Below are 22,632 nucleotides of genomic sequence, written 5' to 3' on the forward strand. Positions count from 1 at the left end.
CCTCAGTGCTTTTGTCATCAATACTGTTACAGTGGCATGTGTTCCTTTTCCTGTCCTATCCACCCTGTAGCTCTGCCCAGGCTGTTTCTCATTACTCCATGAGATGCCCCTGGCCTGGGAAGGAAGGGTTTAAAAGCTGTGGTGCCAGCATCAGACAGGACAGAGGCTTCCAGCATGGGGACAGCTGGTCTTGCTGCCTGTCAGCCTGGGGTTTTGTTTTGTGTCTTAATTTAGTGTCCTGGTTGTTTTTCATATTCATGTTAAATAAACCCTTTGTTATTTTAGAGGTGTCTTGTGAGTCTGATTTGGGTCACTGGTGGAGTGTTGTGTGACCCTTAGGATCACCCAAGGGTTGGCGTTAAAATACACATCCATATGTTTCAATCATTCATTCAACAAAAAAGTTGCCTCTGAACATAATCCAGCCAGCAATCATGTTTCAGTAGTATATGAATGTAACTCTGCTCAGGGCAGGCAGGGCATGAACCAACCAAACTCACAACGAATACACTGTGACCCATCCCCACATCATGGTCTGATTTTGACATTCGATGGTACAGTGGTTAGCATTGTCGCCTCACAGCAGCAGTGTTCCTGGGTTTGAACCTGCTGGGCCAGTGGGGGCCTCTCTGAGTTTTCATGTTATCCCCTTGCCTGCGTGGGTTTCAACCGTGTGGTCCAGTTTCCTCCAATAGTTCAAAGACATGCAGGTTCAACCAGTCCTCCAACCTGAACAACAATCTGCCATTTTTTTTAACCCTCTGATACAACCCCTAAGAGTGTCTCCTGAAATAGCGCACCTATGGCTGCAGGTGTACTGGACCTTGGTTGTCATGGTTACAATAATAAACACGCAAGTGTTAGAGAGTGGCGTACCTACCTTCGTCACCGTGGTTACTATAATAATGGTCATGGCTTGGTTAGGTTTAGGCTCTAAAACTACTTGTTAGGTTTAGGCATTAGAACTACCTGGTTAGGTTTTTGCACTAGAAGCACTTGGTTAGGTTTAGGCATTAGAACTACCTGATTAGGTTTAGGCTCTAGAACTACTTGGTTAGGTTTAGGCACTAGAACTACTTGGTTAGGTTTAGGCATTAAAACTATCTGATTAGGTTTAGCTCTAGAACTACTTGTTAGGTTTAGGCACTAGAACTACCTGGTTAGGGTTAGGCACTAGAACCACTTGGTTAGGTTTAGGCACTAGAACTACCTGGTTAGGTTTAGGTTCTAGAACTACTTGGTTAGGTTTAGGCATTAGAGCTACTTGGTTAGGTTTAGGCATTAGAACTACTTGTTAGGCTTAGGCATTAGAACTACTTGACTACTTGGTTAGGTTTAATATCATGATTTAGGTTAAAATAAGTACTTCCTCAACATTAGATGATCTTTGTTGTCACGGTTACAATAACAACAACGTTGAATGGTCATGGTTAATAGAAACACCATAAACTGCTACTTCCACATGAGAATCGAACACTGCTCTCCTGTGTCATATTCATCTATCCACCACAACCTGACATGGACTTTGTCTCTCTTTATATTACGTCCCCGCACTTTTCCCTTTGCTCTTGTAGTAATTACTACGACCACTAGATGCCGCCTAGCAACAAAACATAACTATGGGATATAATAACCTGCTGCACAGATGACCTATGGGCTCGTTTTTTACAGGAGGACAGTCTTTTCAGTCCTGTGAGAGAGAGGCAACCTGTGCTGGGTGTAACCTGACTCTCGCCCATTGTCAGCTGGGATTGGCTCCAGCCCCCCCACAACCCTCAAAGGATAAGCAGTATCCCATGTGGGGCTAAGATTTGACTCACTTATTCCCTACATTTGCCTAAACATTAGCCCACATGATGTCAGTAGACACTGAGGATGACTGTAAACAGAAAACAGGTGAAGAAGAATCTACAGTTATGCCAAGGGTTCTGTGGAATTATATTTGGGCACAATGGTGTTTGCACTAATTGCTAGTGTCAGCATGGTAACATGCTCATGCTCACAGAGACAATACTAAGATGCTGATGGAACCAGGTATAATGTTCACCATCTTAGTTTAGGTATTGGACAAATTGAAATTTCTGACCTGATAATGGCCCAAGATGAAAAGTCAGAGGATCCCCAAAGTGATTTCAGTTCCTCTTGAGTAGAACATGAATGTCTGTCATTAAGGATTATCCTCTAGGGACCATGAATGTCTGTTTACATTCAGATTTCATGGCAATCAATCCAATAGTTCAAATTTTTCAGTCTGGACCAAAGTGGTGGCTGACTCACCAACAGACTGACATGGTTCACTATAACCATACTGCTAGCATAACTAAAAAAATCCAAAAACAATAGAGTACCCGCCAACCTGGCCACATTTTGCACATCAGTTACTAAGCCTTAACTGTTGTCTAACATTCTCATAATATTCTTTAACATCATTCCTTTATCTTTTCATTAGAAAAGGAAGTGCTCCAGGATATCTGGGATTTAGACTTACATTTTAAAGGAGCACTCAACTGGTCCTTTGACTCACAGGCAATATTTTGGGTCAAAGCATTCTATAATCTGAGAAAAACTAGAATCATCTCCTCGTGGTTGTCTGCTTCCGCCACTCAGACTAATTTCGGGTTACATCCTTGTTTATCCAGAGTCATAGAAAATATTATAAATATGTGAAATTTTGCCATAATTGCTCTGAGAAGTGTTGAGTAAGGGCTGAATATTGATATTGACCTTGACCTTTGACCATTAAAGTCTAATCAGTTCATCCTTGAGTCCCAGTGAATGTTTGTCCCCAATTTTAATAAATTCCATTGAGGCATTAATGAGCTATCATGTCCACGAGAATGGGACGGGCATGTGAACAACTTGAAAACCGGCTCTGGCTGTCACCGGCGCAGAGGACATAAAAATCGGACAATTAGTGATATAAGTGGGGTGATTTAGGGAGGGCAGTTAAAAACCTGTCTCTAGAGTCTGCTGGTCGCTGTGTGTGTGTGTGTGTGTGTGTGTGTGTGTGTGTGAGTGTGTGTGTGTGTGAGTGTGAGTGTGAGTGTGAGTGTGAGTGTGAGTGTGAGTGTGTTTGTGTGTGTGTGTGTGCGTGCGTGCGTGTGTGTGTGACTGTGATGTTGGTGTTACCTGCCAACAGAGCTGAGGAGACCCAAACCCTCAGCTGTGGGGGGGGTATGAGGAACGCCACTGTGGCAGAAGACTACTGACAATCTGCAAAAAACTGACACTGTTAGATGAACACAAAACACAGACACACAATGTAAACACTTCAGATGATGAAGGCTTGTCGAAAGGAAGAAAAGGAAGGGCTCAACACTTACCCACACATCAGTAAGACTAAGCTTGATTCGGATTTAATGTTAAGAGTGAGATGAGACGTTGTGTTGAAGGGCTGTATGACCTAAATATACTGTAAAGTTGAACTTATGACTGTTAGGGGAATTATGAAAATGAATATTCCCGGTGTGGAAGAATGTAAGAGAGTGATCATCAGTCACCCAATGACAAAATACGACACACAAAGTATTAATTCTTAGATATTTACAGTATAGGCTATATTAACATAACACTGTACAGTTAAAGCTTTAAAATACTTGGTATTTACACGTGCATATAAAGTGGTCAGAAAGCAAACAGGCATTGGACACATTCAGTGGTATGACATTTAACAGTCTGGATGTCTGGACAGGGCATTAGCTCAGAGGTGCTGCTTACAGGAAGCATGACCAGCACAGGTCTGACTTTTGGAGTTTTAGCTAGACAGACATTTCTTAGAAATGAGTTAATCTGAATTTTAAATACAGGGGCTGGAGCCACAGAGTCACTTTCTCTGACTAAGCAAGCTCCATTAATGTCATCATGGGTGCATTTAACAATAAGAAGACCAAACATGGCAGCCGGTTAACTCCAATAAAGGCTCAACTGGATCTCATCCTCAAACTGTAACAGTTTAAAGTTGGTGTTTCTCAAACTCCAGCGACAATGGTGATCCTGTTTCCACACTCCTGCCAGTAATGGTGAGGAATAATAGTGCAACAGTAATGAGCTACAGTGTGTTATAGAGAGCAGAAGACCTGATATCACCTCAGGACTCAGTACTGCTCCACCAGCTTCTGTAACTCTCAGACTGAGGGTTTCTTTCCTCTGGTTTTCTGAAAAGTGAATGACTATAGTCATCATAACTGTTGGTTTCTCCTTTATCCATGATGTCATCTCTCAAACATTTACTCTGTTATTGCTACTGTCTAAAAGACCTCCACACCATTCAGCCCTTCCTTTACTCCTGTTCTTACAGATTAGTCACATTAGCCAGTCAACTAGCCTCAGGTCAGTCTGCAAAGGTCTTGGGCTTGCAGGGAGTAGTGTTTGTTAAATCAGCAATGATTTTAAAAATGTATAATCTTTGACTAGACACTGTTAGCTACAATCTTCACTGCTGAGCAACATTACAGGATGTTATAGGACTTAGTTGTTAGTAATTTCTTATGTGATTCTGAGGTTTTCTTACATCTTCACTATGAGGTACATTCTTACTTTGGCGCTCTGTACTGTTACAGTATCACTAAAAGCCTCCTGAAGAGAAGAACATTTTTTGAGTTAACCTATCTTTCTTACTTTTTATTTTATATACAACACTCATGGTCACAAATCCACCTACAACTGTCTCAACTAAGAGGTATTTTCACTCTATTGATGCGTGTTTATGCGATTTGGCAATATATGAAACGTTTTGAGCAATAACAGGTTTTTTCTTCCATCGAGAGACCAACTTTGACAGGGCACAGATACATAGGGAACCAGATGATTCACCGTACCTTGTGTAGCTGTTACAGTCTTAATATGCAAAGGTTTCTTGGTTATCTAGTTAGTATAGCTGCCTTTTAAGAATTCTAGTCTAGAACATATTTGACTGTCATGGTCACAAACTGAAGAGGAATTGTTACATTTTTTTTTTGTCATAGTTTTTCACCTGCTCTCCAACTGGAAAAACTGACTGTTCTTTGGTTCTGTACAGAAGCCGAGAGAGGCCACACTCGCAAATATTTTTTCATCCCAGTATCTCAGTATCATAACAAAGCTCGTTATCCCAAGATAATGAGATATTATCAGGAGAAAACGTTTTTTTTCTATCTCAAGATAACGAGAAAATTATCCTGTTGTCTTCAGATAACAAAGCTTGTTTTCTCATTATAATGACTTTGTTAATCAAAGATACAGTAGATAAGTGTAATAATCATTCAAATGTTAATACCAGGATCAAATGTTTATGCCTCTGAGACTATTCATTTCAGAAAAATCCTATTAGCTACTTGAAATTTCAAAAGGCTGCCATTTTCCAAGATGTCCGCCGTTTCCAGAATAGGAAACACATATTTTACCACAGAGTTTTCCCATTGGAAAGATTTCAATGATTTTGCAATTGAATCCTATGTTTTTGACCATAAGGATGCCAAATTTTCTATTCTTAATGTTAATTAAATATTATTTTAAATAATTAAAATTCTTTTTATCCTGACAAGGTTTTTCACTCTGTATGATTGTTCTAATTCAGCAGGACTTTAAATTTGCAAAATGTAGGTAAACAGTTAAAATTTTCACAAGTTTCATTTTTTACAATGTACTAAATTTCACCGTCTACATTGTTAAAATGTTTGATTTGACACCCAGATCATTCATATGGGAAAAAATGACATTTCCTTGCCATAAATGTCAGCCATCTTGGAAACTGTGGCCATCTTGAATGGCTATGACTGTGTTTTATCAAAAGAGTAATACCCAAGGAGGATTTGTGCCAAATTTACTATACTCTTATCCACATTTGAAAAATTTCTCCTGAAATATGCCGTTATCTGCTGCACTATGAGGATTGTTGCTAAGGACAACTGTTACTCATGACTTAGTGTATGAGCTTCAGTCGAAAACGTTTTCTCCTGATAATATCTCGTTATCTTGAGATAACAAAGAATCAATTTCTCCTGATAATATCTTATTTTGGAAAAACAAAAACTAATTTTCTCCTGATAATATCTTGGAATAATAAGCTTTATTTTCTTGAGATAACGGGATAAAAAAAGTATTTGCGAGTATGGCCTTTCTCAGCTTGCGTAGTTCTGACCCCTCTCTGAGATGATTTCTCACCGAAGATCAATTCTGAGTCGCTTTATGAAATGTCTGTATGGCAAAACTCATTTCATTTGGCTGTAATGAAGTCAGCATTTTCAAGAACACCTGATGAGTGTGCGCATGATGACACCTAATACTGTCACCAGTACAGTATTCTAGGGAAAATACCTCAGTATAATGTTTCTCTCTAACCCTACATCACATTTATTTAAACCATGGAGAATGTTTAACTGTATCATTCAATCCAGAGATATTAGGACACCAATCAAACTGCAGCCAATCAACTTCAACACATGTCTGTTGCATGAACTCTTTCCCTTTAGGTCCACAGAGATCACTCTAAAACAGCATATGAATGACACTGGTTTTCCAGTCATGGGGCAGAAAACAACATTTGACAGACTTCATGTTGTCTCTCACTGGTTAAATTTAAAAGTTTTGCAGAGGTTTGTAGGTCTGATAGGAGGGACGTGTGTGTCAGTGAGTGAGTGTGTAAGTGTGCATCTGTTTAGACAGAGGGAGGGGGGTGTCACAGAGAGGAGATCACACTGGGTTCCTTCTTTTACCTCAGCCAACATACAGATTACATCCACACCAGATCCTAATGTTCCTTCGTTTTGAGTCCTCTTTTCTCAACTCTGCATCCAATAAACATAAATATGTTGGATGTCCAATCGAGCTGTGAATGAAGAAATATTATATTATAGATAAATATTAGTCTGTCTGAGTAATCCTGCAGCACAGCTGACAATCACACTAAGATATGAACCAAAAGAATCTGCGCTTGACTGAAAATATCTCAAACTAGCATCAGGTAACTTCAGGTAGCCCCAAACCATTTCCAGTGATCAATGAGGTACCTTGGTTTGACCCATTGTCTAAAACTGATCAACATTACTGTTGATAACTGTCAAAATCTCACTGTGGTGTATTTTAATGTTTTTCTTTCTTTCTAGCTGGAATGCTGACATGATATTCTGCATCATTATCTCCTGAGCATCTCATAACATATATTATGGGAAGGATTTTAAAAATACAAACTCCCCACAGGACACTCTTAGTGACCTATAGGTGGGACATTATATTATAGGATGTTTTATGAATGTGAAGTCTCAAAAAAACATGATTTACAACAACTGAGAAAGGATTCTTACAAATACACTAATAGGGGGACGACCATTTTATTGAATAGAATAGCTGTAATATACTGAAGCTTCCAGCCACTGCACACTGCAGCACTCCAGCAGGTGAGCAGTAGGTTCAAGGAGGTTATTTTCTCAGCTATATACTGGGTAATAATGTATGAAGTGCAGGGCACACCAACATGATCTGCTGCTAATATTATAGTGTACTGTATTTGGCAGGTGGTTCTAGATCAGGGGCCAGTTTCACAAAGACAGACTCTATTCAGACTCTATTCAGATAGACTGAGTCTAAATTAAGTCTTAAGTCTAAGTCTGTCTTATTATTTTTTTCAAAATAAACAAAATGGTCGCCCGAGGAACTGCATTTAACTGCTCAGCTCCATTTTTAGCAGAAAAGGTTTGTCTTTTGGAAGAATTCAACAGTTACAAGAGTGTATGAAGAGTGTAACAACAAAGAAACATTTTGGAAAAAAAATGGCTGCTGTCTCTAGAAACTATTTCCCATCTCGCTGGGTGCTACAGGTCAGCGCAGGTGTCACTGTCACTGATTGTTACCATGGTAACATTGGTATTTGGCCTGAGTTAGCCTGTGAGTTATTTGTCTAATGTTTTGGCTTAAAATGAGTCAGTCTTACTTGTATTAGACTGTATGACTCTATGAGCAAAATGAAGACTGGACCAACACTACAGGCCAGTGGGAAATATCTTCGTGAAAGCGGCCCCTGATCTAGCAAGTTAGTTTGCACACTGTAAAATAAGTGAAAACCAGTAGCTGAGAGGAAGGCAAAACAAAAAATCCAATCCAAAATCAAAAATCAATCAGCACTCTGTAGAAAGCGCCCATCAGTGAAGTATGTGATTTGTATTAAACTTTGTAAACAACTGAAACACTAGTTTGGTCCTCTAATGGAAGTAATGTACATTTCCTCCTGACAATATGATTTGAATGACTCATGGAGGTCAGGCTTCAGAGAATGGATCAGCTCTGGTGCTGACTGCAGTGCAGTACAGATCAGGGAGGGATGTACTGTGAATGAACATTCAGTCCCACACTGAGTGTGTCTAAAACATTTTATGCTGATACATCTTTCAAAAGAAAATGTCAGTCGAGCAGGAGCTTCACTGCCATTTGCAACTTTAAAAATCAGATTACAGACACAGAGCTTCAATGGTTTAGTTAGAAAAAAATGAAGGCAAGATATTGTCCAATCATGGCAAAGACAACTGCCTGTCAAATGTGATTTTGCCCCATGTTGCATATTGAAAAACTTGTGTGTTGTAGGCATGACGGTGCATCCATTTACAGTATTAGACAGGGGTAAATATTCAGCAGTGATAGGTTGAAAGAAAGAAGAAGAGTGGTGTTTAAAGGTTCCAACAATGGAGGAGATAAAGAAGGAAAGTTGAAGAGGATGTGGGCTGCACCCAGCACCCAGCACCCAGACAAAAAAGATCTACTGACAGTTACAAGTATTGTCTCACAGCTGAGTCATTATCCAACCCACAGAAAGTGATTCAAGATAAAAACAAATACACAAAACGACAGCACTTTAGCCTGAGGCGCAGATGTGGAAATGAAAAATAAAGGAAGCACATTACAAGGTTTTGTGTCCAGACAAAAGACAATCAGCCAGAGCAGGTATTAGTTATTAGGCTACACTGTGTTGGTTCTGTATAACAGGTTCTGTAAGGCACACACAGACACAGGGAATACGGTATCATGTGTGCTGGACTGGTGGGACCTCAGATATGATGTTAGTCAACAGTTAAAGTACATCAATAAGTTTCAGCTCAAAAGAGAAGATCAACATCAATGAATGAGTGAATCGAGTACAGAGGTAAGGATGTACTGGTGTCTAGGAGCTAACCACATGCTGGGGGGTGTATTCTCATTATGGAGATGCTGTCTGGATATGGGGTCTGAACAAAACAGGTTCAGACCTTCATTACGAGCAGCAGAGCAGGAAGAACTGTTCATGTCAAAAAGTTAAAGATGTCAGAAGTCTCTGACAGCTACAATATCCACCATTCATCAGGAAGACTTAAGGGAAGTGTGAACAAACTAGCGGAAAGATGGTTTCAACTGCTCAAAATCTGAAATGAACTTAAATTCAGTCAAAAGGACCTATTTTATTTATCTGGCTTCACTTTCAATAAGCTGCTACAAAAGTGTAAACCAATAAAAATTTGGGTAATTCAGGCTTTTTATATGGTGTCATCTTGTGTATTGTGATCGCGACCAACTGCTACAGTTATCTAGTTCTTTCCACACATCTGAGACTTATCTCTGTACTGGACACACTGTACATGAAACTGATATCAGTCTTCTCCTGTGACTATACGTAAGATGTAAAACCTCTTAAATCTGAAGACTGTTCTTTTAAAGGTCCCATATAGTCTAAAGGTAGATGTCCATGTGTTGTTTGATTATAAAGCAGGTCTAGGTTCTGTATTAATACTGTGAAACTATCAAAGCTCAGTCCACAGAGAAATGCACACAGCCTGAATTCAGAAACTTAAAACTAGCTGTCAAGACTTCTGAAACTTTGTGATGTTGCAACGAAGCAGTCACCGCTCTCAGCCATGCCCTAAGCCCCGCCTACCATCCACCCTCTTCTGATTGGCTCACCGACCTGTTGTTATTAGAGAGTTATTATCCAGAGAGAAGCCTGAGAGAGGAGATGTAAAACTACACTGAGATGGTTTTTGGTTCTTAAAAACCACAAATATATCTTCTTATGGATCAACACTTATACAAACAACACAAATAAAAACAATGGAAGTGTAAAATATGGGACCTTTAAAATCGATTTGAACTTAACACTAACCTTAGGTGCTTTCTAACCTGGGAGGTCTGCTCTCCCAGCGAAAAAATATATCGTGATGCTTGTAGTCATTCTGGTTTGGTTGTTAAGCGATTCCAGGTCGAATGAAGTTTTTCACATTCCCTGAGTTTGGTGCAGTGCCATGAACGAACCTTCACATAACCTGAATACATTCATTCTGTATTGCTGGACAAACCTCTGCAGATGACCTCAGAGGCACAAGAGGGTGCTACATCATTGGTGTGATAGTTCACTGAAGTCAGCCATGAAGGTGTGTCTAAAAAGTCTGTGATCACTTCCTCTTCCTGTAACTGTGTGGATATAAAGATACTAAGTCATGTGGTCATGTGGTTACACTCTCTTATTTCATCTTGTTTTATTCATTTTTGAGAAAAAAAATAATCACTGTGAAATCTTTCATTTAAAAATGTAATCACCCAAAACTATCACTGAGATTCATTCCCTCCTTTACTTGTGGCATTTCCAAATAAAACATGAGGAGAAAGCGACTCAGACTACTGAGACACACCTCAACCTGTACAGTGACTAGACTATGGGCTTCAGCTGATCCTACAGTGGTCATATGCCATGTTTGAGTGCTCTCCACTCCACTTCCTCCTTCTCATAAGTTCTTCTCTTCCAGTCTGCACCTCTATCAGATACATTTTTCATATGGAAGGGGAAGGAAATCTGCAGAATCAGAGCATCCAAACGTGAACATGCATAGCTGAGTACATGGCTATAAGAACAAACCACTGGGTGGTGCTAGTGAGAGACAAAAATGCTAATTGCTAAAGGTTGAGTTGTGATGATGGCAACAACCCGAGGCAGGAAATGAAGAATAGTCATTGAGATGCACAGGTTTGTGTTGGAAAGCAGTGCCCACCCTGACAATATATCCAGTGAATACCAGTGACGCGTTCGTCACTCCTTACCCACAGCTACTTCATCATACAAGGTGTGTGTGTGAGTCTCTGTGAGATTATTGTGTGAAATCAAAGTTGAAACCCTAAAGGAGTCAGTATGCTTCAAACTAATTTCTTGTGGGAAACTCAAACACCATCCCCTCACACTCTTACAATACTGGAGTTTAGGAGGCTGTGTCCAATAAGTTTTGTACCTTTTTGAAAAAACTATCCAACAACCACACTGACTTGATCACACGATTGGCCAAGTGTGCGTAGGTGTAAAAACCTGCAGGCTTTTTTGTACCATTCACTATCATTAACCCCACCTTTGAATGTGGCCGCCCAAATGATACACACTGTTGTCTCCAGACACGTTTGGAGGACACTTTGTACCTAGTTCATTTGAACCATACTGAACCCTTAAGTATCTGAGTACAATGCAGTATATGAGACTCACTACTATTAAAAACAGAGTGGATATTACACTGAATATAGAGGACAGTATTTAATGTATCATGGCCCTCATTCAAAGCTATGAAAGTGTCCGCCAAGTGTCCCATCAATGTCTGAATGTCTCTGTCTCTTTTAATCACTTCATGCATGTGTGGTCTCAACCTGAAGAACATAAACACTAAAAATTCCCAATAAAAAGTCTCTTTTTTTAAACGCCCTCCTGTGGACCAATCAGCAGTCTCAGAATAAAAGGAAGGCGCTTGTGCTCCTCATGTCAAATCCCTGAGCAAGTCACTGAACATTCAGAACCCATTGGCCAAGGCTTAGGCACAGGAAAACAGGGACTGGGAAACAGGAAACCACTCTGTCCTCCTCTCTGTGAGCCCCCAATCTCTCAGGTGAAGAAAAGAGAGGCATGATGGGAGTTGCAGTTTCAATAAGGAGCCTGGTGGAAAAGGCTGAAAAAGGCTTATAGCAAAGGATTTACAGTGGGGCAGGTCAGTGCCGGGGCCGGTAAGAACTGTAGTATCTGGGGTACAGGGGTGTGTAGTGGGAGGAGTGGCTGTAGGAGGTGGAGGTGCTAGAGGCGAGGTAGGAGCTAGAGGGTGTAAAAGCAGGAGAGGAGCTGTAATAAGCGGAGGAATAGCTGTGGGAGGAGGAAGGGGAGTAGGACGAGGAGTAAGGGGAGGACGAGGAAGGAGTGTAGAGGACAGAGGAGCGTGTCAGGCTAGAGAGGGGCCGAGTTCGAGGTGAGGGGCTCCACGTGGAGCGCCTGAGCCCCAGATTAGGGGAGCGGTATGGAGAAGAGGGGGCAGATCCTGGCTGGGTGGGCCTGGTGGTGGTGGTGGTGGTGGTGGATGGTGGTGGAGAGGTGTGTGTGTCTGAGATGTAGTGCCTGGAGATCCCCAAGCTACGGGGCAGAGTCGGGGAGATATTGACATTGAAACTCTGGGAGTCAACCACAAACGTCCGCACCCCAAGGGTCCACTGGGAATGAGCCAGCTTCAGAGGGGTTGAGGGTGGGGTCCGCACCGAGGGAGTGGAGGGGGCCTCCAGAGATGGGGGGCTCTCTGGCACTAGAGGGCCAGCCAGTGAAGTGGCCACTGGTGATGACGGACTGCAATGGGGTATGTGTGAGGTAGGGGAGGTAAGAGCTGAAGCCAGGGCTGCAGTAGCTGCACTGACCATGGACGGGCTGAGCGGCACAATGGGATCATCAGGAACAATTGATGTAGGACTAGTAAGGCCAGAAACAGGGAGGCTGCCAGGGGCCAAAGCTGAAGTGGAGCCTTGGGCTGGCTTGGAGGCCGAAGCCGAGGACAGGGCACTTACTTTGGGGGTGCTCGTCTTCCCACGGATCAGCCTGCCCCCACGGGTGCGGTGGGTCTGCTCTTGATCAAAAGCCAAATCCTCCAGGCGCTGGGTAAGGGCGAGTTTCTGCTGGATGGCCATCCGGAGGAGGGAGTTCAGAGTCTTCTTCTCATCCTCAGCTGCAGCCAGCTGTCTCTGCATCTCATCCAGCTGGGTCACATACTCGTCACATCTGAGGAGAGCAAGAAACAAAATGAGAGAGGGATGAGGTCAAAGAAATGACTGTGCCCAAGAAACAGACCTGGGAAGAGCATCTATCTTCTTATCTAACTCACAACAGATAAGTGAATTCTTTAAGACTTGAACATTTCTTGACTGATGGATTAGATGCTCTGTGTTTTCTTGAACGTAACCATAGAAGACGTGATATTTCAATATTAATGCTGCAGTGATTGACATTTTCACCACTTGGGGGCAGAGTAAGTCCAAAACATGATGACAAAAAGCCCAAACACATCATCGCTTTATGAAGTTATTATGGGATTAGAATTCATCAGGAGTCACTTTCTGGACAAAAACTCGAAACTGCTCTGTGGTCTCCTGACAGTATTTCTTGTATCTGGTCTCTGACCTGGTGGCGAACATTGCTCGCAGGGAGGAGAAAGTGGCGGCGTCCTCCTTCAGTGCCTTCAGCTCGTTCCTTAGCTTCATCATGGTGTCAGTCACCATGGACTTCTCTGCCTCATACTTGCTCTTAAGGTTGGCCAGAGCCACCTCTGCCGTCTGGGTGAACACACACACACACACACACACACACACACACACACACACACACACACGCATGTATCATGAATTGTTTTATGCAGTGTCCAAATATGTTGCTATGAAAAACAAAGATCTCACTTCACTTGAATGTGTGCCACACCTAACATAACAACTCTTGAAATGAGTAGTGTTTGTATTGTATACAGCAAATGAGTATAGTTTGCACTGTGTGCAACTCCAAATCAGTGAAGGTCGTCAGAGGTGTTGGTAGACATTTTCTCAGTGGATAATGTGAACTCTAGCTGCTGCATTGAATCACTGATACACACAGGCCTTAGAAAGAAATCATATAAAACAGGCAATATAAACTAATTGCAATGGGGGAAAGGTTCAGGACAGTCAAGTGAGTACTTCAATCAACCTTATTGGTTGATGCGCTTTGGGAGAGTGTAGGCCAGTAAACAGTCAGGCTATAAACTGCTGGGCTCATTCCCTAAAGGCGTCGTTAAACCCAGCACTGGTGGCTGTGTTTGGATTTTTCATTTCTAATAAAGCCATTGTCTTTTGAAATGTCTGTGCAAATATCTGCTTTAAATATCACAGGAAAAGAAGCAGAGTAGCAACTGATATCAAAGCATATATCATATCATATCCTTCATTTATCAAGACTTTATCAAGAGATCTTGGACCCACGACCAAAACATGACAATAACATCAGCTGCAGGTAAAGACAGCCTATATTCATTTCCTCATGGGGCTGACATAATGGATGGATGGAAGGATGGATGGATGGATGGATGGATGGATGGATGGATGGATGGATGGACAGATGTATGTGTGGATGGATGGATGGGTGGATGGACAGATACGTGGATGGATGGATGGATTGGAGACTTGGAGCAGATTTATGGGGATAATATTATTGCATTCAACACATTGTGCATCGTTTCATACAGTACTCTGATTGGTTAGTTTGCAGTCAACAGTCATAATAGAGTCATGTTTATCAACTCTTTGTCTGACAGCCTAAAATCTGAACAAAAGAGTCTTTAATCGTGCACTTTGCTGAACTTATGTGAGTGTTCTAGCCTAATGTCTTTCCTGTACCTTCTTGGCTGTCATGCCAACATATGATTTTTTGGGGGTTTTTTTGCCCCATAGACCAAAATGTTGTTAGACTTATATCGTTCTGCCCTACACTCACATGAACACGTCACATGTCAGCCCTCTGTACCTGTTTGTTAGCCTTGAGCACCAGTCTGAGGGTGGCTATCTGCTCTCTCTTGGTGCTGAGCAGAGACTTGAGCTTCAGGATCTCCTCCATGCAGCTCTCCTTGTCCTTGTCCAGCAGAGGGGCCAGTTCCCTGGCTGCAGCTCTCTGTCTGGACAGCTGCAGAGACCGGTCCACTGCCCGCTGGAGGTGCTTCACCTGGGGGAGGGGAAGGGGAGAGAGGTGGAGGGGAGACATTTTGAGGGTGAGTCTGGCTAAAAGGAGAGAGTTAATCTGTGGAAGAAAAGAACAGAGGAGAGATGAACAGGAAGGAAGGAAAGGAATGAAAATACTCAGCTGAAAAAAACAAATTACATGAAAATCAGACTTTAGTTAACAGAGATGTCAGATCTTAGTGAAGAGAAAAGAGAGAGATGGAGGAAAATAAATGGGGGGAAAAGGACAAAAGGGTGAATCTGGAGGGAGGGGGGTTGAACTAGACAGAGACAGTTATCTGAAAATAATGATCCATTTGTGCTGAAGGTGAAAAGTGTCAGAAAAGAGGACTGACAGGACAAAGTGACACCAGCACAAGAACTGTGTTCTACCTGGTCTCTGATGATGGCGTTGAGGTTATAGATATTCATGGGCTCCTTGCGCAGCTCACCGGCTGGCTCCATGGCAGGCGATGATGATGATGATGACGATGAAGAGGCACTGATACTGGGTGACCGGGTCGGAGGAGTGCAGGCCGTTGGGCCCTGCTCAGATGGCATCTGCAGGCCCTCTTTGTCTCCCTCCTTCTCTTCCCCTCCACCCTCCCTCGACAGGGGCTCTTTGGATGGAGACTCCGAGGGGCTCCGCGACTCCCCGGGACTTGAGGTTGTGGAAGCGACAGCGGCCAGCCGCCTGGCAAGGCGTGGTGTGAGGAGAACTTTGCTGTTGTCCGAGGACATGGCTTTGAGACTGGCACTGAGGCCCCTGAGCCCTCTGCCTTGTCTACAAGCAGAAACAGAATGAGAACAGCTTTTTAACACATACAACCTTTAATATGTTAGTGATTATCTGCTGCAGGTATCCACTAAGTCTGAGTTTGAGGGCTCTATCTTATACCCTGCACAAAGCGTCGCAAAGCGGGACACAAGCGTCTATTCAGTTTCAGGCCAGTTGTTATTTTCCGATCGAGCTACCACGTTGTTTAAATAGCAAATACACTTTTCCACAATGGGCGTGTTGGTCTTAAAATGAGGGGAGGTGAGGAGCATTGTTGGTGCATTACTATCTTAAAGCAGAAGAAAGTGATTGACCAACAAAAACCTGGTCTGAAGTCAGTGTTGCAGTATTTCACTGTTATAGGAGCATTATCAAGAGAGTAATATACGCCTTCATACACAGGCGCACAGAGCACATGCACTCTGCCTGTTACACACAAGCAGAGTGAGCTGAAGATGCTCTTAGATGTTGGTATAAGTCAGGTGGAACATTACAACACAGCCTCAGAAGGTCGGAGCTTCTGTGTGACGTGTGTTGTATGACGTGGTCATGTGTCATGGATATCTCTATGTGAGACTGGAGGATTTACCATGTAGTAAGAAAGCTTCTCCACAGTGTTCCACATTCATCACCTCAATTTGTCCACAGTTTTATAATGAACTGAAGATTTATTCGCACGTCTCATCATATCACATCAAATATTTCTAACATTGTGATTTGTGCCGTTACTTCACTGTGGAGCTGAGTGAAACACCGGTCCATTATAATAGCAGTACACCAAGCTGCAGCACACCTGGTTTTTAAAGGGAATGGGAGATGCGCCCTGATTGGTTTATTGGATGTTACACCCAAAACACTCCTATGAATAATTTAAAGATTAAGTACAACCCATTGAACCATGCACGTTGAGCAGCGTCTGTTTTTCCCGTCGTTAAAATAGCAAAAGTGACAAGCACTGAATGCACTTGTGCCACACGCTCCAGACCATTAGCTTTGGATCGTTAAAATAGAGGGCTCTTCACCACCCTGTTGCCAGTGTGGTGAAGAGCCCTAACTTATGCCTCTCAAAGTGTGGTCTGCTAGCCAATAGCATCTTGCCAGTGGTAGCCTGTAAACATATTCTTGAATTAATAAAGCACTGTGCCTTTATAATTTTCCTTCAGATTTCTCTGTAACTCCTGTGAATTTCCACTTGGAGATGAATAAACTCTTGTCTTATTCAGACTCCCAGTGAAAATTGGCTGCAGACAAGGAGCCAGACTACAGGCACATTCAGAGCATTAAAAAACCAGCCTTCTGAGTAGGTTGACTGTGTTTGGAGCTGCAATGGCACCAGAGAGAGCTCTGGCAAAAGTACTGTCCAGCATCATCAGGAGAATCTGTTGATGACTCTAATCAATGATGATATTAACAAATTAAATGAACAGTTTAGACTAAATCTAGATTTTATTGTGAAATGTGTCACTTTGAGCCTCGGTCCCTGTCACTTTGAGAAATCGAATTCCCCTCTTTTACTGCTGTGTGTTTGTCATTGACAAAACAACAGTCAGACCTGTAGTAGTCCAGCATGACGCGGTTGGGCGTCTCATTGTTGCACAGACAGACGTGATGGTAGAGCTGGGCGAGCTCCTCACTCAGCATCACCAGCTCGTCTTGAGCTGCAATCAGCGCCCCCTGGCTCTCATTGGCTGCGGACTGAGCTGCCTGCAAATCCAACTCCAGACTGGAAATCTGAGGGAGGAGGGACAAGAAGAAACCCTTCATCTTCATGTAACCATCTCTCGATCTGTTCAGACAGACACAGTCGGTCTACAGTGGTTACCTTCTCACGTCCCTCCCGGCAGCTCTTCTCCAACGAGGCGGCCTGCCTCTCCATCTTGTGCAGCTGACTGTTTCGTTTTGGCCTCTCCTCCGCCGCCGCCTCCTCACACTGAGCCAGCCTTTCACGGAGGCCCTTCACCTCCGCCTTTAGCTCCACCACCTCTGTCACAGCCACACGGTACTTGCACTGCATGATCTCCAGACCCGGCGTTTGGTATGAAAACACCTGATTTCTGTTCAGTGTCTCGCTCCTATCCTCCCCAGTCTCTCCCTCTCCCTCAGCCTCCTCCTCATCTCTGCCTAGCTCCATCAGGGCGTCGGGGTTGAACTGGGAGATGACACTGCTGTGGGCCCTTCGATGCAGGCGGCGGAGGGCGGTGACTTTCTGGGTAAGGCGGAGCCCCTTTTCATACTGCTCGGTCAGGGCCCCCTGGGTGTGTTGGAGCTGAGTCTGGGACTCCTGCAGGCTCGTCATCAGCGTTACTTTCTCACGCTCCACCTGAAGGAGGAAGCAGCAGGAGAAGAGAACGCCATGTATTGATGTATTAATCCCAGATGTTTTGTATATTTTTTACAGGCTCAGACCATCTAACACATCAAATTTAGACTTTGACATTGATACTGACAATGGGCACAGCCAAAAAGAAAAAACAAAAATTTTTGTATCTTATTCTGAAAGACAGTTTTGCAGATGTAAGGTTCAGATAACAGTCAAATTCCCAACAGACTGTCTTCAATTCACCTATCATAATAATCAAAGGGAGAAATCTAGTCCTCGTCCTCAGTTTGTTTGTATCTTGTGCTGCATTAGCCCTCGCACAAGGACAATCGTGTATGCATGTGGATGATGTGATACACATTAATTGCTAAGTGCAATAGTGAAATACATTGTAATGTTAGTGTTTTAGTTCATTGTGTAATGGATCAACAGGCTCAAACTCAGTTTCTAAAGATGGTGCTAAATCCTCAGAAGAAGGACAGTACTCAACTTAAACTGTTTATCCACACACTGCATGGATGTTTTCAGCAGCTGGTGACTCCCATTTCTCTACACTAAGTTCAACTGTCCAGACACTTTTCTTTACAGTTAATGTCACATCTCACAACATTTTTACTGCAACATGATCACTCAGAGAGGAAGTTAGAAGACACAGACTGTCTTTCTTTTTTTAAAGTAACTTTTTCAAGCATTAATACTTTGTTATTCATTTGCCTTTATTACAGTCCTAGTGAGAGAGAGAGAGACGGAGAGGACATGCTGTAAAGGGCCACAGGCTGGACTCGAACCTTGGCCACCGGGGCAAAGACTAAGACCAAATGTCACACGCTTCACCAGGTGAACCACCTGAAAGATAGTCTGTCTCGGGCCCCAGACAGACTGTCTTTCTTATCGAGTCTCTCACACAGAGCACAGCCTCCGTCTGGATCCACAATAGTTTAGTCTTTATTTACTTCAACTTCAGAATGTAACAGACTTTTATTAGAGGCAGGTCTTTATGTCTAACTCCCTCTGTTTGATATGTAGAGTTGGTCATAGTCGTTAGTACAAAGCCTCGTTACCAATGACTTCTCTCTCTCCCTCCCTCTCTCCTGCTCTCTCTGCTTCATGTGTCTTATGTTTAGTTATTCCTCTGCCTCCTTTAGTAATAATGATACATGGAATGAAAGTCTTATATTTGCTGTAATGGAGGAGAGGCTCAGTGTATTGGGAGTGTTCCTCCTCTTCCCTGCAGTTCCTGAGCAGGAAACCAGAGTGGCTCAATAGACTGCGGCTTGGCACTCCACTGACCAGTGGTGGAAATATCATCCCTCAGTCAGTCAGTCAGTCAGTCAGTGAGGGACATTGCAGAATATAGGGCTGACCCTGCTGTTGTGTTCTGGCATCTGATAAGTCCTTAAAGCCATGGATGACTTATTCACACCTTCCCTTCTCAGGCCATATTTAATTGTCACACTGATGCAGACACAGTGATTTTGTTCCTAACACAAAGTGTGATATGTTTGACTGAGACACACTATTCAACACAAAAACACATCTCTTACCACCTCCACATCCAGACCTGAACTAAAAACTTTTAACTTACACTGAACCATAAAGACTGTCTCAAAAGAATCTTTGAAACTGCACATCTTCATTGTGTTAGCTCATACAGAACCACTTCACCAAATAACACTGAGGTAAACAGTTCAAGTTCTTCTGGTTGTGAAGAAACAATACTGCAGTTTTACGCAGTGGGGATACTGTATGTCATTAATATAAAGCCAGCAGTGAAACCCACCATCTACTGGGGCCTGGTCGATAGTGTGGTGTATCAGTGAGATATAAATAAACTCTTCCTGCAGCCCGGCCTATCACAGAGGCTGCAGAGAGCAGGGGAGGATGGGATTACACCTACAGGAACTGAAACAGAGCCACACACACACACACACACACACACACACACACACACACACACACACACACACACACACACGTGCTACACACACAATATACAGATTTGTGGTGATCTGAGCATGAACTGATTCACTAAGTTTGAGAAATGCTCAGAGCGTGTGAGACAAAGGTGCTGGGAAAGAAAACAAGAGTGAATGAGTTAGAGTGTGACAGGAGGAGACAAGGGGAGAAGGTGACAGACAGACAGACAGACAGACAGACAGAGAGGGCTTTACACAGTGGGGATACTGTATGTCAGCTTGGTTTCACATTAAATTATTCAAAAGCTTTGTTTTTTAAAGAGGAGTCAGCTGCTGGATTCTGAACCAGACAGACACTGAAAATAAAGAATAGAGCTGTCGTCTGTTTTTCACAGTGTCACATACAAACTGTGCCACAGATTTTATGTCACTGAGTTATTAGGTGATTACATTACGTGTTCTGTAACACCACCATCAGTGTGTTATTACAAATTAATAAACCAAAAGGAGGCTGGAAGACTGATTCATGCCTTCCTTTCAAACCGACTTGATTACTGTGATTATATTTTTACTGAGAGACTTCAGCTGAGTCAAAATTCTCCAAAAGCAGAGACCACATCAGTCCAGTTTAACTTCCTGGTACATTTAGAATTGATTTTAAGCTCCTCCTCCTTATATACAAAGGCCTTAATAGCGGAGGACCAAGCTACATTGTTGACTCCCTGATTAACTATAGACACTGAGATCATCTGCTGCCGCTTTATTGAAGGTTCCAGTCACAACTGGAGAAAAACACAGAACCTGCAGATATCAGAGAAGCAGTGATTATTGATTTTATGCCTTGTATGTAATCTTTGTTTTTTTAACTTTATATTAACTAACCCTAACCCTTTAAATTATTATTTCTATGTTATTATTTCAATATTATTCCATCTCATTTTACAATTAAGCAATATCACACTCAAGGCCGTGACGTTATTGACTTTCAGCACGGCATGTTTTCATGTCTTTTCATGTGAAGCACTTGGTGCATCTCATTTCTCTGTTCTAAAGCATTTTGTGTTACATTTCTAGTATGAAATGTGCTATACCAATAAGGTTTTTATGATAATAATAATAATTATTATAATAATAATAATTATTATTATAATAATAATTATTATCATTATTGTTAGCTCTGTGTAACACTTTAACACCGTGATCCAGGCCTCTTTTTAGCAGGCTTGATCAGAGAACACACTCACTGTCATTATGTGCTGCTTGAGCTTCTGGATCTCAGTCAGGTTCATCTCACTGTAGAGGTCCAGCGTCGCCGCTCCCTCAGATTTTCGACCCGGCCCCCGACATTCTCCATTGGCCCTGGGCACAGGCCCTGCAGCTGGCCCTGCTCCTGTCCCGCCCTGGAGGTGGCCGTTACATCTGGCAGATCAGGGCAGAGTAGACCTTTAAAGCCCATAAATGAACTTCTACTTCCAAAAATACCAAGTAGAAGAAGTAGTTAGAGATTTATAACCAGCTCAGTAAACAAAGTTTGAGAGTGCAAGTCTTTTACAATCATTACGATTACAATACAATCGATGAGTTCTGTGGTCAATTGGCAGAGTCTCATTGTAAAGTGGTACCCATTTTCCTTACTATCAAAAAATCCCATGTTCCAACTCAAACTAACAATGAAAACTAATGAAAACACACCAGTGAACCTCACTGTTACACTGGGTGACGTGTTGCTTGAAACAAAAAACAAAACACCAAATTTGAATTAATGTGGTGGAGGTCAAGAAGCAGAGCACGACCAACAAGAAGAAAATGAGTGGGAGGGTAAATGAACTCACCCTCAACATCCTAGTGCGTGTGTAACATTTGCTAAAAAACTACGCAGTCCAGCTGTTGTAGGAAATTACTGAGTCTCTTTTTGAATGAAACTATATGCTTGTGATCCAAAACCAATGGGCTTGGAGCTGAGAGCCGAGGACAGAGTTAACAAGTCAAAGTGTTGAGAAAAGAACACATTAAAGGTCACATTGTTGGTTTGGGAATGGAGAATATTGCCAACCTTGTTCTTTAATGTTAGAGAAATATGTTGACCTTTCTAACCTTAAAGTGTTTCAGGAACCTGAACCTGACAATATGTGAATACACTGCCAGTGTGCATAATTCAGGAAATAGAAAACATGTCTGGTAAAGCAGATCAATAGGATATAGATGGATTTTGCTGGAGACAGTGTTAATTATTTGCACGTGAAGCTCTTGTGATCACTAAAAATCAAAATTTCATTTCAAGTGTGCGACATCCACCTTGTGGGCTCCTCTGCGTTGGGGGAGAGCAGAGTTGTGGGGGTGGCGGTGCCGCTGGGCGGGGCAGAGGTGAATGTCAGGTGGGCGCTGCCGGTGTAAGCCACGTCACACATGCTGAGGTGGTGGACCAGCTCCCTGCGCAGGTGTTTCTTCTGCTCACGCTCACTCTTCAGAGACTCCAGAGCCTCCTCCAGCTGGGCGTCTGAGATCTCCTTCAAACGCAGCGCGTCCTGTAGCTGGCTGTTGAGGAGCTCCGTCTCCTCCTCCAGGACCTTGATCTCATGCTTCAGACCTTCATATTCCACCTGAACCACAGATGGAGGGATAGGCACGTTCATGGGATGAAAATCAAGCTGTGCATCATT

At 42.7% G+C, this 22,632-nt stretch overlaps 1 protein-coding gene across 1 annotated transcript in view; it reads right to left on the bottom strand.

Moving 5' to 3' along the window:
- Nucleotides 1-3,159: 3,159 nt before the first annotated feature.
- Nucleotides 3,160-22,632, bottom strand: part of LOC111224624 (protein bicaudal D homolog 1-like) — a 49,441-nt gene continuing 29,968 nt past the window's right edge. The window contains exons 4-12 of the mRNA XM_022749174.1: nt 22,268-22,572; nt 21,217-21,391; nt 17,559-18,056; nt 17,289-17,467; nt 15,352-15,742; nt 14,768-14,962; nt 13,400-13,551; nt 12,790-13,000; nt 3,160-3,213 (exon numbers count right to left, since the gene is read on the bottom strand). Of these exons, the coding sequence (XP_022604895.1) occupies nt 3,160-3,213; nt 12,790-13,000; nt 13,400-13,551; nt 14,768-14,962; nt 15,352-15,742; nt 17,289-17,467; nt 17,559-18,056; nt 21,217-21,391; nt 22,268-22,572 (2,160 nt within the window). The remainder of the gene's footprint in view (nt 3,214-12,789; nt 13,001-13,399; nt 13,552-14,767; nt 14,963-15,351; nt 15,743-17,288; nt 17,468-17,558; nt 18,057-21,216; nt 21,392-22,267; nt 22,573-22,632) is intronic.

This window comes from Seriola dumerili, unplaced genomic scaffold (genome assembly GCF_002260705.1).
Source record: "Seriola dumerili isolate Sdu_G_001 unplaced genomic scaffold, Sdu_1.0 BDQW01000138.1, whole genome shotgun sequence".
In the NCBI taxonomy this organism is placed as follows: domain Eukaryota; kingdom Metazoa; phylum Chordata; class Actinopteri; order Carangiformes; family Carangidae; genus Seriola; species Seriola dumerili.